The sequence below is a fragment of the Scyliorhinus canicula genome, chromosome 17, assembly GCF_902713615.1.
Source record: "Scyliorhinus canicula chromosome 17, sScyCan1.1, whole genome shotgun sequence".
Classification (NCBI taxonomy): domain Eukaryota; kingdom Metazoa; phylum Chordata; class Chondrichthyes; order Carcharhiniformes; family Scyliorhinidae; genus Scyliorhinus; species Scyliorhinus canicula.
The window spans coordinates 54954800-54967031 of record NC_052162.1 but is presented as its reverse complement, the minus strand read 5'-3'; the positions used below and the strand labels follow the sequence as shown (position 1 = coordinate 54967031).

The 12232-nt window shown below is 46.4% G+C and overlaps 1 protein-coding gene across 1 annotated transcript in view; it reads left to right on the top strand.

Annotated features, from left to right (window-relative positions):
* Window positions 1-1242: 1242 nt before the first annotated feature.
* Window positions 1243-12232, top strand: part of tnfsf10l (TNF superfamily member 10, like) — a 35012-nt gene continuing 24022 nt past the window's right edge. Inside the window, exon 1 of the mRNA XM_038776022.1 lies at window positions 1243-1512. Within this exon, the coding sequence (XP_038631950.1) occupies window positions 1336-1512 (177 nt within the window). The 5' untranslated portion in view covers window positions 1243-1335. The remainder of the gene's footprint in view (window positions 1513-12232) is intronic.

Here is a 12232-nt window from a genome sequence, read left to right as displayed (position 1 = left end):
TATCTTATCCCATCTCTCCATGTTCTTTCTACCAAAATGAATCACTTCACATTGCTCTGCATTGAAATGCATCCACTACCTGTCTGCCCATTCCACCATCTTGTCTATGTCCTTTTGAAGTTCTATAATATCCTCCTCATAATTTACAATGTTCACAAGTTTTGTATCATCCACAAACTTTGAAATCATGCCCTGAACGCCAAGGTCTAGGTCATTAATATATATCAGGAAAAATAACACTGACCCCTGGGGAACACAGCTACAAAACTTCCCCCAGCCTGAAAACATTCCTTAACAACTACTCTCCATTCCCTGTCACTTAGCCAGTGCCACATCCATATTACTACTGTCCCTTTTTTCCATGAGCTGTAAACGTTTCTCACAAGTCTGCTGTGTGACTGTATCAAACTCCTTTTGGAAGTCCATGCACATCATTTCAACAGCATTACCCACATCCACACTCTGTTACCTCTTCAAAGAAACACCAGGAAGTTAGTCAAACATATTTTTTCCTTTAAGAAATTCCTGCTGACTTTACTTAATTAACCCACATTTGTCCATGTGATTATGAACTTTGCCCTTTCGTGGGAGAGTCTAGGAGCAGAGGGCATAATCTCAGAGGAAGGGAGTCACCCATTTAAGACAAGAGAATGGGAGGATTTCTTCTCTCAGCAGGTCGTGAACCTCTGGAATCATTTGCCACAGAGCCTTGTAGAGGCTGGGTCTTTAAGTATGTTCAAAATGAGAGAGACAGATTTTGAATTAGTTCGGGAATTAAGAGAATGGAGGTAAGGAGGAAAAATGGAATTATATCAGATCAGCCATGATCTCCTTAAATAGAGCGGAATCGATGGGCAGATTGGCCTACTTCTACATCTTATGGTCCTGAATAATCGTTTCTCGAAGAATTCATATCTACTATTTATATTGATTCTTCCCGCTGTCCAGTTTAAGCATGTAAATTAACTGTGAATAATGAACTGCCTTTTGAGCATGAGGTTATTTCGTCAAAGAAGCATGATTGCAATGTGGTTGACAATTGGGCTGAAAGATAAAGATACAGAGGGGTCACATTCGACAGGAAAGGCTATTTCTTTCTCCACCAATGCTGCCAGACAATTTTTGCAGCAATTTCTGTTTGAAGAAAGTTAATAGCGCAGTCCTGTGTAAACACCCCGCCGACAGTAATTTTCAGCGAGTGCCCGGGGTGGGAGAGTGGAAGTTACTCCTCCTGCTTAGACCCACCCACACCAGCAAGAAGGGTTTTTTTTTGTTTGAGGTTATTTCCTTGCAGGCGCGCAGATGATTTGAGTGTTATTTACTCCTCGGGATGCAATGGCTGGACAATATTCCCGATCCAGCAGCTCGGAATCCTCCGTCCCAATGATCAGAACAGCAGCTCCGGCCAATTCCACGCTGATAGTGGGGGCAGTGTTCGGCGCAGTGGCTTTGCTGCTGTCGATTGTTTCGACCGCGGGAATGTTTGTGTATTTCACAAGAGAAATCTCAAAGGTAAATTCTGCGGTCAGGACATGGGGATCCATGTGCTGAACGACTGGGTCTGACAGTGACAAACGTGAAATGTACTTCCAAAAAATAATGTTCGGCCTAATTCGGGACTGGAAAATAATTGGAGAAAGTTGTCAATTCTCAGGGATATGGCAAATGGGCAACTTTGCTTTAAAAATAAACAACTTTCACTGGCGAGTGGTTGCTTGGTAATATAATAGGTTAATACCCGATACTGTTGTTGAACTAGGAATGATTTGCAAAGAAGCTGTGATTGCTACTGCAAGGGGAGGGAAAGGGGAGATGATTTCTGATGAAGAATAAACATTAAGGTCGAGGTGAAATCGAAAACGAAACAGTGTTTGTAGAGTTTGGACTCTGCAATAGGGTTTACGGTGCCCATTTGTATTGAACTCGTCCAAGAACTCACAGCCGATGTGGTCCAGTGTAATAAGTGTGTGTGTGTGCTGAAATCCAACAGCACCATTTTCAGAGGGAATTTAGCCAGATTGGACATTTTATTGCAATCTGTTAACGGGAATGTCAATCGTTTAAAAATAATAAGTTGGAACTGACAGCACCATTTGTTCGGTGACACTTTAAAAAGGGACACTGCGGATAAGTTTTTGCAAACTTCTTTTGGTTTTGAGACGATAGATGTGTTTGCAAATAAACAAATGGCAATCTCGAAGACTTTAATTGCGAAATCATTTCTGGGGCTGGAAGATTTTATCGGATGTGTGCTTGAGTAGTTCAGTTTCAGCTGAATTTGACCTACTTCAGTTGCCGTGGATGCACAAGCAGTATTCTAGTAGCCGGAGGCTAGCCTGCGTCAGAAAAGGCGTTGTCTTGCTATCGGGAGCTTTTCCAGGCAGAGACTGGTATAAGCCTTTCCCGAAAATCTCAGCATCCACTTGGCTTGATGGGTGCTGTTGTGGTTAGTTATTGGTTGAACAGGCAGTGTCTGTGATGCACTATCAATTACCACGAGACCAGTGTAGAATGTAATTGAGGCTTTATTACGCAGAGATGTGTGGCCTCCTACAGCAGCTGGCGAAATGGCTGCTATAGGGGGAGCACACATATTTATACTCCGCCTACTGGGCGGAGCCAGCAGGCAGGGATCTACCCCCGTAGCTGTAGTACAGGGGTCTTACCGTAAAGCACAAATATATACAATATATACATCAGTGGTGATGACTACCCCCTGTTAAAAACTGAGTCCAGCGGGGGTGGTGGAGAACTATATACAGAAAAGTTGTGTTTAAAATCACAGAGAATATTACAAATTCAGGCGTCCGGTGACTTGATCAGCCGTCGAGAGTGCCACAGTGCTGGTGGCAACTCAGGCGGCAGCTTGGTCTCCGGTGACTCTGGGAGCCTGTCGAAATCCTCTTCATCCCCGGGTGGGAGCAAGGGGAGGACGGATTGTCCAGGAGCGGGGGCTGCGGTGGGGTGCGCCGGGGGAAGGGAGGGTGGCGCCGGGGCAGGGGGGTGTGTGTGGAACCAGCTGGGGGCAGGTCCCTGAGTAAGACTGTGTCTTGGCGGCCGTCGGGGTACGCTATGTAAGCGTACTGCAGGTTGGTGTGGAGTAGCTGTACCCTCTCAACCAACGGGTCCGCCTTGTGGAGTCTTACATGTCTACGGAGGAGAACGGGTCCTGGAGCTGCCAGCCATGTTGGGAGCGAAACCCCGGAGGTGGACGTCCGAGGGAAGGCAAAGAGATGTTCATGGGGGATTTAATTAGTTGTGGTGCACAGAAACGACCAAATGGAGTGGAGTGCGTCGGGGAGGACCTCCTGCCAGCAGGAGGCTGGGAGATTTCTGGACCGTAGGGCCAGCTGGACGGCCCTCCAGACCGTCCCATTCTCCTGCTCCACCTGCCCGTTTCCCTGGGGGTTGTAGCTGGTCGTCCTGCCCGAGGCAATGCCACTGTTGAGTAGGAACTGGTGCAGCTCATCGCTCATGAATGAGGATCCCTGGTCGCTGTGGACGTAGGGGGGGAAGCCGAACAGAGCGAAGGTGATGTTGAGGGCTTTGATGATGGTGGCAGACGTCATGTCGGGGCATGGGATGGCAAAGGGGAATCGGGAATATTCATCAACCACACTGAGGAATTACGTGTTTTGGTCGGTGGAGGGGAGTGGCCCTTTGAAGTCCACGCTGAGGCATTCAAAGGGGCGGGAGGCCTTCACCAGGCGCGTACGGTCTGGCCGGTAGAAGTGCAGTTTACACTCCGCGCAGACCTGGCAGTCTCTGATGATTGCCCTGACTTCCTCGATGGAGTAGGGCAGGTTGCGGGCCTTGATGAAGTGGTAAAAATGGGTGACAGAGATTGTCATGCAGGGTCCAGAGTTGGTCCACTTGTGCGCTGGCACATGCACCTCGGGATAGGGCATCGGGAGGCTCGTTGAGCTTACCGGGGCAATACAGAATCTCGTAGTTGTAGGTGGAGAGATCGATCCTCCACCTCAAGATTTTATCGTTTTTGATCTTGTCCCGCTATGTGTTATTAAACATGATGACAACGGACCGTTGGTCATTGAGGAGAGTGAATCTCCTGCCGGCCAGGTAATGCCTCCAATGCCGCACAGCTTCAACGATGGCCTGGGCCTCCTTTTCAACGGAGCAGTGTCGAATTTTGGAGGCATGGAGGGTGCGGGAAAAGAATGCCACGGGCCTGCCTGCCTGGTTGAAGGTGGCGGCCAGAGCGACGTCTGATGCATCGCTCTCGACCTGGAAGGGGAGCGTCTCGTCGACCGCGTGCATCGAGGCCTTGGCGATGTCGGCCTTGATACGGTTGAAGGCCTGGTGAGCGTCGGCTATCAGGGGGAAAGTGGTGGAGTGAATGAGTGGGCGGGCCTTGTCCGCATAGTTAGGAACCCACTGGGCGTAATACGAAAAGAACCCCAGGCATTGTTTGAGGGCCTTGGGGCAGTGGGGGAGAGGGAGTTCCACGAGGGGGCACATGCGATCGGGGTCGGGCCCCAGAACTCCGTTCTGGACCACATAGCCGAGGATGGCTAATCGGTTTGTGCTGAACATGCACTTCTCCTTGTTATACATGAGGTTGAGGAGAGTGGCGGTGTGGAGAAATTTGGAAAGGTTGGCGTCATGGTCCTGCTGATTGTGGCCGCAGATGGTGACATTGTCCAGGTACGGGAAAGTGGCCCGCAGTCCGTACCGGTCAACTATTCGGTCCATCTCCCATTGGAAGACCGAGACCCCGTTGGTGATGCTGAAGGGAACCCTAAGAAATTGGTAAAGGCGTCCATCTGCTTCAAACGCAGTGTATGGGCAGTCCGCCTTACGGATGGGGAGCTGGTGGTAGGCAGATTTCAGGTTCACTGTTGAGAAGACCCGACACTGTGCAATCTGAGTGACCATATCAGATATGTGTGGGAGGGGGTACGCGTCGAGCTGCGTGTACCGATTGATGGTCTGACTGTAGTCAATGACCATCCTGTTTTTCTCCCCAGTTTTCACCACTACCACTTGGGCGCTCCAGGGGCTGTTGCTGGCCTCGATGATACCTTCCCGAAGCAGCCGCTGGACTTCAGACCTGATGAAGGTCCTGTCCTGGGCGCTGTACCGTCTGCTCCTGGTGGCGACGGGTTTGCAATCCGGGGTTTGGTTTGCAAATAGGGAAGGCAGGTTGACCTTAAGGCCGCAAAGGGTAGGGGTGGTAGGGGCCTGCCAAATTTAAGGGTTAGGCTCTGGAGGTTGCATTGGAAGTCCAGGCCGAGTAGCAAGGCAGCGTAGAGGTTGGGGAGGACGTGGAGCCGGAAGCTGCTGAACTCCATGCCCTGGACGGTGAGGGTGGCGTTGCAGTACCCCAGGATCACCACGGAATGGGATCCGGAGGCCAGGGAGATTCTCTGGTAAGCGGGGTGTACCGCGAGGGAGCAGCACCTTACCGTATCGGGGTGAATGAAGCGCTCAGTGCTCCCGGAGTCCAGCAGGCAGCAGATCTCGTGCCCGTCGACATTCACCTTTGTTGCAGCGGTCACGTGGTTGTGTGGTCGAGACTGCTCAATCGTGACTGAGGCGAGGCGTGGCTGGTCGTCAGTTGTTTCAGGCGATGAGCGGCCCGATAAGATGCCCGACGGGCAGGGGTCCTGAGGCGGGTAAGATGGCGGCTTCCATGAGCCGCACGTGTCCTGGGGGAGGCAAGATGGCGGTGCCCTTGGGCTGCATGTGTCCTGGGGCAGGCAAGATGGCGCGCCCATTGGTTCTGAGGGAGGCAAGATGGCGGCACCCACGGACTGCTCGTGTTGTAAGTAGAGCAAGATGGCGGCACCCACGGACTGCTCGTGTTGTAAGTAGAGCAAGATGGCGGCGCCCACGGGCCGCACGTGGTCCGAGGTGGGGAAAATGGTGGTGGTCACTGGCCGCACATGGGGGGGTGCCGTGAAAATAGCGGTGATTGAGCGGGCCTGGCACACTGCAGCAAAATGTCCCTTCTTGCCACAGGCCTTGCAGAGGGCGCGCCGCACTGGACAGCGCTGTCGGGAGTGTTTTGACTGTCCACAGAAGTAGCATTTGGGTCCCCTGGGGTTGGTTGGCTGCCGTACAGGGCGCAGGCGTGGGGTTGGCTGGGGACTGTCGCTGATGGGGTCCATGATGGGGTGGCCGTCGGAGGGGTCCACGATGCACAGGGGGGTGGGCTGCGCGGTCGGACTGGACTGAATGTTGCGTGTGGCGACCGTAAGTGTGAGCGCTAATTTTTTGGTCGCTGTGAGGTCGAGCGTGGCCCCTTCTAAGAGGCGCTGGCGAATGTAGTCAGACCCTATTCCCGTAACGAATGTGTCTCTCATCAGGAGGTTCGAGTGTTCAGTGGCCGAAACGGCCTGGCAGTCACAGTCTCTCACTAGGGCGAGCAGGGCACGTCAGAAATCTTCCACAGACTCACCGGGAAGTTGGCGCCGTATGGAGAGGAGATGCCTGGCGTAGATTTTGTTAGTCCGCTGAGCGTCATTTTCCTTCAGTAACGGCATAGCCTCTTCATAGGTCAGCGCATCCTGGATGAGGGGGAAAACGTTGGAGCTCAGCCCCGTGTACAGAATCGGGAACATCTATGCTTCTGGGAATGCGTCTGGTGCAGACCCGATGTACGCTTCAAAACAGGCTAGCCAATGTTCAAAGTCCTTTTTTGCGTTGTCTGCTTGAGGATGCAGCTGCAGGCGATCCGGCTCGATGGGGAGTGTTGGATTCGACTGTGCCAGTTGAGGGATTTTAAAGCATTTGGATTACCAGCTGCATTTTGAGATTACTGGAACTTGTCTTCTATTGATTACAATTAGAAAATCATTTAAAAGGCAATTCGTGGACAATTTGAAGCTTTCAAAGAATCACAGAAATGATCTTCTTGCTTAGGCAAAGAGCTCGAAAAATAACTTTAAAAATCAAAGTCTGAAAATGAAATATGAATACAGGGAGACAGTGAATAGTTCGGAAAGCTTCCGGAAAAATCGGAGGAGGCCCGGAAGACAGAGCTCCTCCCCTCCTGCCGACTATGCCAGTTGTTGGATTCGACTGTGCCAGTTGAGGGATTTTAAAGTGTTCGGGTTACCAGCTGCACTTTGCAATTACTGGAACTCAGCAGAAATTTAAGTTAAAACTTCTCAGGTGCAAATAAGAATTGTTTTATTTGTCTTCTATTGATTACAATTTGAAAGTCATTTTAAAGGCAATTAGTAGACAATTTGAAAATTTCAAAAAAAATCACAGAACTTTAAAAGTCAAAGTCTGAAAATGAAATAGGAATACAGGGAGACAGTGAATAGTTCAGATCAAAGTATAGATGATTCTAACCTACGAACAAAACCTACAAAAGCCAACAGAAGCTACCTACCTAAAAAAATGGTGGAACAAAACTCTTCAGTTATACTGTTTGATATCTGTCTTAAGTCATCAAATCACACCCCAATATAATCCTAATTGGTTTGGGTTAGACTCAAACACATTTGATTTGACGGCAAGCCGTCCATCTTCAATATGTAACATTACTTCTAATTGTTGCGTATCTGCATACTTGTGTATGTTAAAGAATGTGATATTGTGCTTTATCTTTACCAGCAAAAACTGGTTTTCTGATGACTTGGCTATTGTAACAATGGAGACTTCATGTTATCTAGTAATGCCATGCTGGACAATGACTTGAAAAATGTAGATCTAACTGTCTGTTTTAATCTAGTAAAGTGAATTATGCTGCTTCTATGAAATTGTTATGTTTTGAGAATGCTGGAATCAAATATATTTGATTTGATGTTCTAACTGTCCATTTATTAAAAAAAAGACAGCATAGTCTAGAATGTTTCAACCTATATAAATTATGGAATGTGATTCAGGCTGTAATCACTAATGGCCCAAAATGAGAACAATAGAGCCTTTAAATTACTGGGCTCTTGTCACCTCGTTGCCATGGATTCAGCCCTTGTCCTTGGAGAAATGTAATGAAAGGTGTTTTGTCTTATCAGACTTCCGTGTTACTTCAAAACTATGTAAATGAATTTGCAGAATATGTGTTTTTTAATCCTTAATTTAAAACTGGGGCTTAATATTTACGCTTAAACATCTATCTTTTACCTATATTAGGTATATTAGAAATACCTGGCTTCTACAGTTCGGCCCTTTGATAAATCAAAATATTAAGTGAGATATATCAGAATAAGATAAAAGACATCATTAATGCAATAGGATAGGTAAAAGCGCAAAGAATAATTCATTCATATTGTCATCGCAGTTTTAAACAATAGAATGGACACTTAGCATTGGAACAAGCATTTCAACAATAATCATTAAAATTCTTAAAGAATCATTATTATAAAATAACAATTAATAAATTAATCAAATTTGATACAACTGGATCAGTATTAATAAATTATACAATATGTTAATAATACAGTCAAATAATTGATTGATCGGTAACATTTCAACAATAGTATTTCATCTCAAATTCATCAATTGGGGGTACAGTTTGAATCATTCTGATAGTTGGTCCCCAGGGTTTAGCAAATAGTTCTTTGATGCACTTAGCATTGGTATGTTATGTAAATGATGAATACAGCTACACAGGCGAATAGAGTTTTGGATGTGAATCTGGTACAACATTTACAAAGTCAGTCAAATAACTGAAAATAAGTATTACGGTTAACATTTTACAGATCTTAACATTGATATAATGATTAAAAATTGATATGATTACATAATCCAGCAATAAACAATAATAATAATTTCATGTATACAAATAAAATTATTATACAATAAAAAGTTGAACATATGATCTAGTAATAAATGGTAAAATGATTATCAAAATTGATTATGTAATTTATTAATACATTATTAATAATTCACTAATAAATGAATAATTGTACACAAAAGCTTGTTGAAAGGATTAATTTTCTTGCAGAGACAAAAAAGGTCGTATAGCTTGGAATGATGCCATTCGCATCTCTAAACGTTTTTATATTTGTCACTCAAATGGACTGGGAGTAAAAGTTGGATTGCTACCAAATTTCCGTTATCAAGTCTCTTAGAACGATATGTTCTCTCTATGGATTTGCTTTAATCAGAGTTACTTTTCTGAAGTTTTAATTTCCAAACTAATTCTAAACATTTATTTTATAATATCAAACACAATAACTTAATGAATATATAACTGAACCAGTTTTGCGCCGTATCTTGGTTTTCTGTAGATGAATTTGTCGATTCTGTTAAAGAAAACACAGTTAATTTCTTAAAATTAATTAAGCAACATTCAGAATAATGACAGTTTTCTCAAGTTGACAATTCTTGGCAACTTTTTAGCTATACCTGACTTGTCCCGTATCCCTGTAGCCAGGAGGCTGGCCTTCATCGTAGACCAGTCTGCGACCATGAAACCTGAAACTCGCAAAATGTCCGCCTTCAACACGAGAAAGGAATCTTCTGGAATTCTTTTTTGAAGTGAATGCAAGGATTGGATTTGTCATTAACGGAGGAGGAGAGGCAACGATTGACGTGCCTTTGTTAGCAATTGAGGTTTCGAACTGTGATCTGGGTGGGATCAAGTTTAAAGCTGCAGACAGTTCTGGTGGCTGTTTGGTGCTTAATTGGATCATGGCCAGCAGCATTTCGTGGTCGGTCTCAGAGTAAGATAACGGTTTGTTCTGGGGTAAAAGTGTCCTTGACAGATAGTTCATTTGGCCCGACCCCCCTTGTGGAACTTCGATCAGTGTATTCATTGTTGTCATGTCAGTAGCAGCTTGCAATAATGTAAGATTTGATTTAGTTATCACTGGTACACCTTGGGTCTTAGTTAACATCATTTCGAATTGGTGGCGCTGTTTGCTTTGGAGAGTTCAGCTCATTTTTACAAAAAAAAACGGATTTGAAGTCTCTTGTGCTGTTAATTTGTCTGTCAGTAATTTGTTATGACATTTCATGGTGTCCATGTCACTTTCCAAAATACATTTTTCCTCACGTAACTGGCAATTTTGACTTTTGATTTGCTCAGTTTCTGGGCGAAATTCTCCGACCCTGAATCGCCTGGGGGCGCCTAAAATCCCGCCCCCGCCGTGGCAGAGATTCTCCGCCACCCGGGAAGTGGCGGTGGCGGGAATCTCGCCACTCCGATCGGAGAGGCCCCTTCGGTGATTCTCCGGCCCGGATGGGCCGAAGTCCCGCCGCTGGGAGGCCTCTCCCGCCGCCGAGGTTTAAACCACCTCTGGAACGGCGGGCTCAGCGGCGCGAGCAGGCCCCCGGGTTCCTGAGGGGGTGGGGGGCGATCGAACCCCACAGGGTGCCCCCACGGTGGCCTGGCCCGCGATCGGGGCCCCCCACTCAGACTCCGGGCCAGTGCCCTGGCTGCACTATGTTCTTCCGCGGCCGCCACGGCCTCCGCCATGGCGGAGGCGGAAGAGAACCCCACATCGCGCATGCCCTGGCAGTGACGTCAGCGGCCAGCTGCCGCTGACGTCACTGCCGGCGCATGCGCGGACAGGCGAAAGCCTTTCGGCCAGCTCCGCTGCCGTGGGCGCCGGTTTTTTGCGCCGGTCTTCTGGTGGCAACCGCTCCGGCGCGGGGCTGGCCCCCAAAGGTGGGGAGAATTCCCCACCTTTGGGGAGGCGTGACCCCTGAGTAGTTGGTGCCACTCCCCTACTCCGGGACCCTCCGTCACGCCGGGTAGGGGAAAATGCCGCCCTCTGTTTGTAACTGTTGGTCTTTTGACTCTGATTCAACAACATGATGTTGCAATTTTGCTATTTGAAAAGATAGCTGTTGAACCTTAAAGGTTTCATTTTCCAACAATGTTTTAATTTCATCATAACGCTCAAGTTTCGATTTTGCATCTCTTAATTCCTCAACAACTGCTGCTAGTTGGTCTTTAGTGGACTGAAGCTCATGATCGAATTTAGTTTTTGCAATTGTCTCTTGATATTTTTGGAGCTGTGCCATTACTGCAAAACACCATTTTATACGTTTTCCACCGTTTAACCGTGTGATCGTACCCCATGCCGTCTTGATATTATCAAGGGACCACTGTCCTTTGGGGATATCATATTTTGATTCAATTTTTGTGGCAATTTTAGACAGTCCAAATTGTCTACAAATCAAAGATCCAAGATCATCCAATATATCGTTAATAGAGACATCTGGTATGGCGCGACATCCCTTGCACGTTGTGGGAAGTAGTTCTGTACCATTTGAAGGTTCTGAATATATTTTAGGAGTCATGTCCGCCATAAACTCAGCCTTACACCCAATTATTTGTTTTTTGGTCGTCAACTCCTTTTGTGTATCTGTGTACACTACCGTGACTATTTTTTCAGTCCTGTTTTATTTTAGTTTCAACGACCGGCACCTGATTGATTTAACACACCCCCTCCTTTTCAGGGGTCGAAGCACAGATTGGTGAGGCTTTAAGACAATTAATGGGTGAAAAAGATATTTATTACCCTAGTCTAGCCGTGGGTTCCGACTGTCTTCCGGGCCTCCTCCGATTTTTCCGGAAGCTTTCCGAAACTCGCCGAAGGCGACCTTCGGCGAGGTTCGGAAAGCTTCCGGAAAAATCGGAGGAGGCCCGGAAGACAGAGCTCCTCCCCTCCTGCCGACTATGCCAGTTGTTGGATTCGACTGTGCCAGTTGAGGGATTTTAAAGTGTTCAGGTTACCAGCTGCACTTTGAGATTACTGGAACTCAGTAGAAATTTAAGTTAAAACTTCTTAGGTGCAAATAAGAATTGTTTTATTTGTCTTCTATTGATTACAATTAGAAAATCATTTAAAAGGCAATTCGTGGACAATTTGAAGCTTTCAAAGAATCACAGAACTTATCTTCTTGCTTACGCAAACAGCTCGAAAAATAACTTTAAAAGTCAAAGTCTGAAAAAGAAATAGGAATACAGGGAGACAGTGAATAGTTCAGATCAAAGTATAGATGATTCTAACCTACCAACAAAACCTACAAAAGCCAACAGAAGCTACCTACCTAAAAAAATAGCGGAACAAAACTCTTCAGTTTGCTGTTTGATATCTGTCTTAAGTCATCAAATCACACCCCAATATAATCCTAATTGGTTTGGGTTAGACTAAAACACATTTGATTTGACGGCAAGCCGTCCATCTTCAATATGTAACATTACTTCTAATTGTTGCGTATCTGCATACTTGTGTATGTTAAAGAATGCGATATTGTGCTTTATCTTTACCAGCAAAAACTGGTTTTCTGATGACTTGGCTAT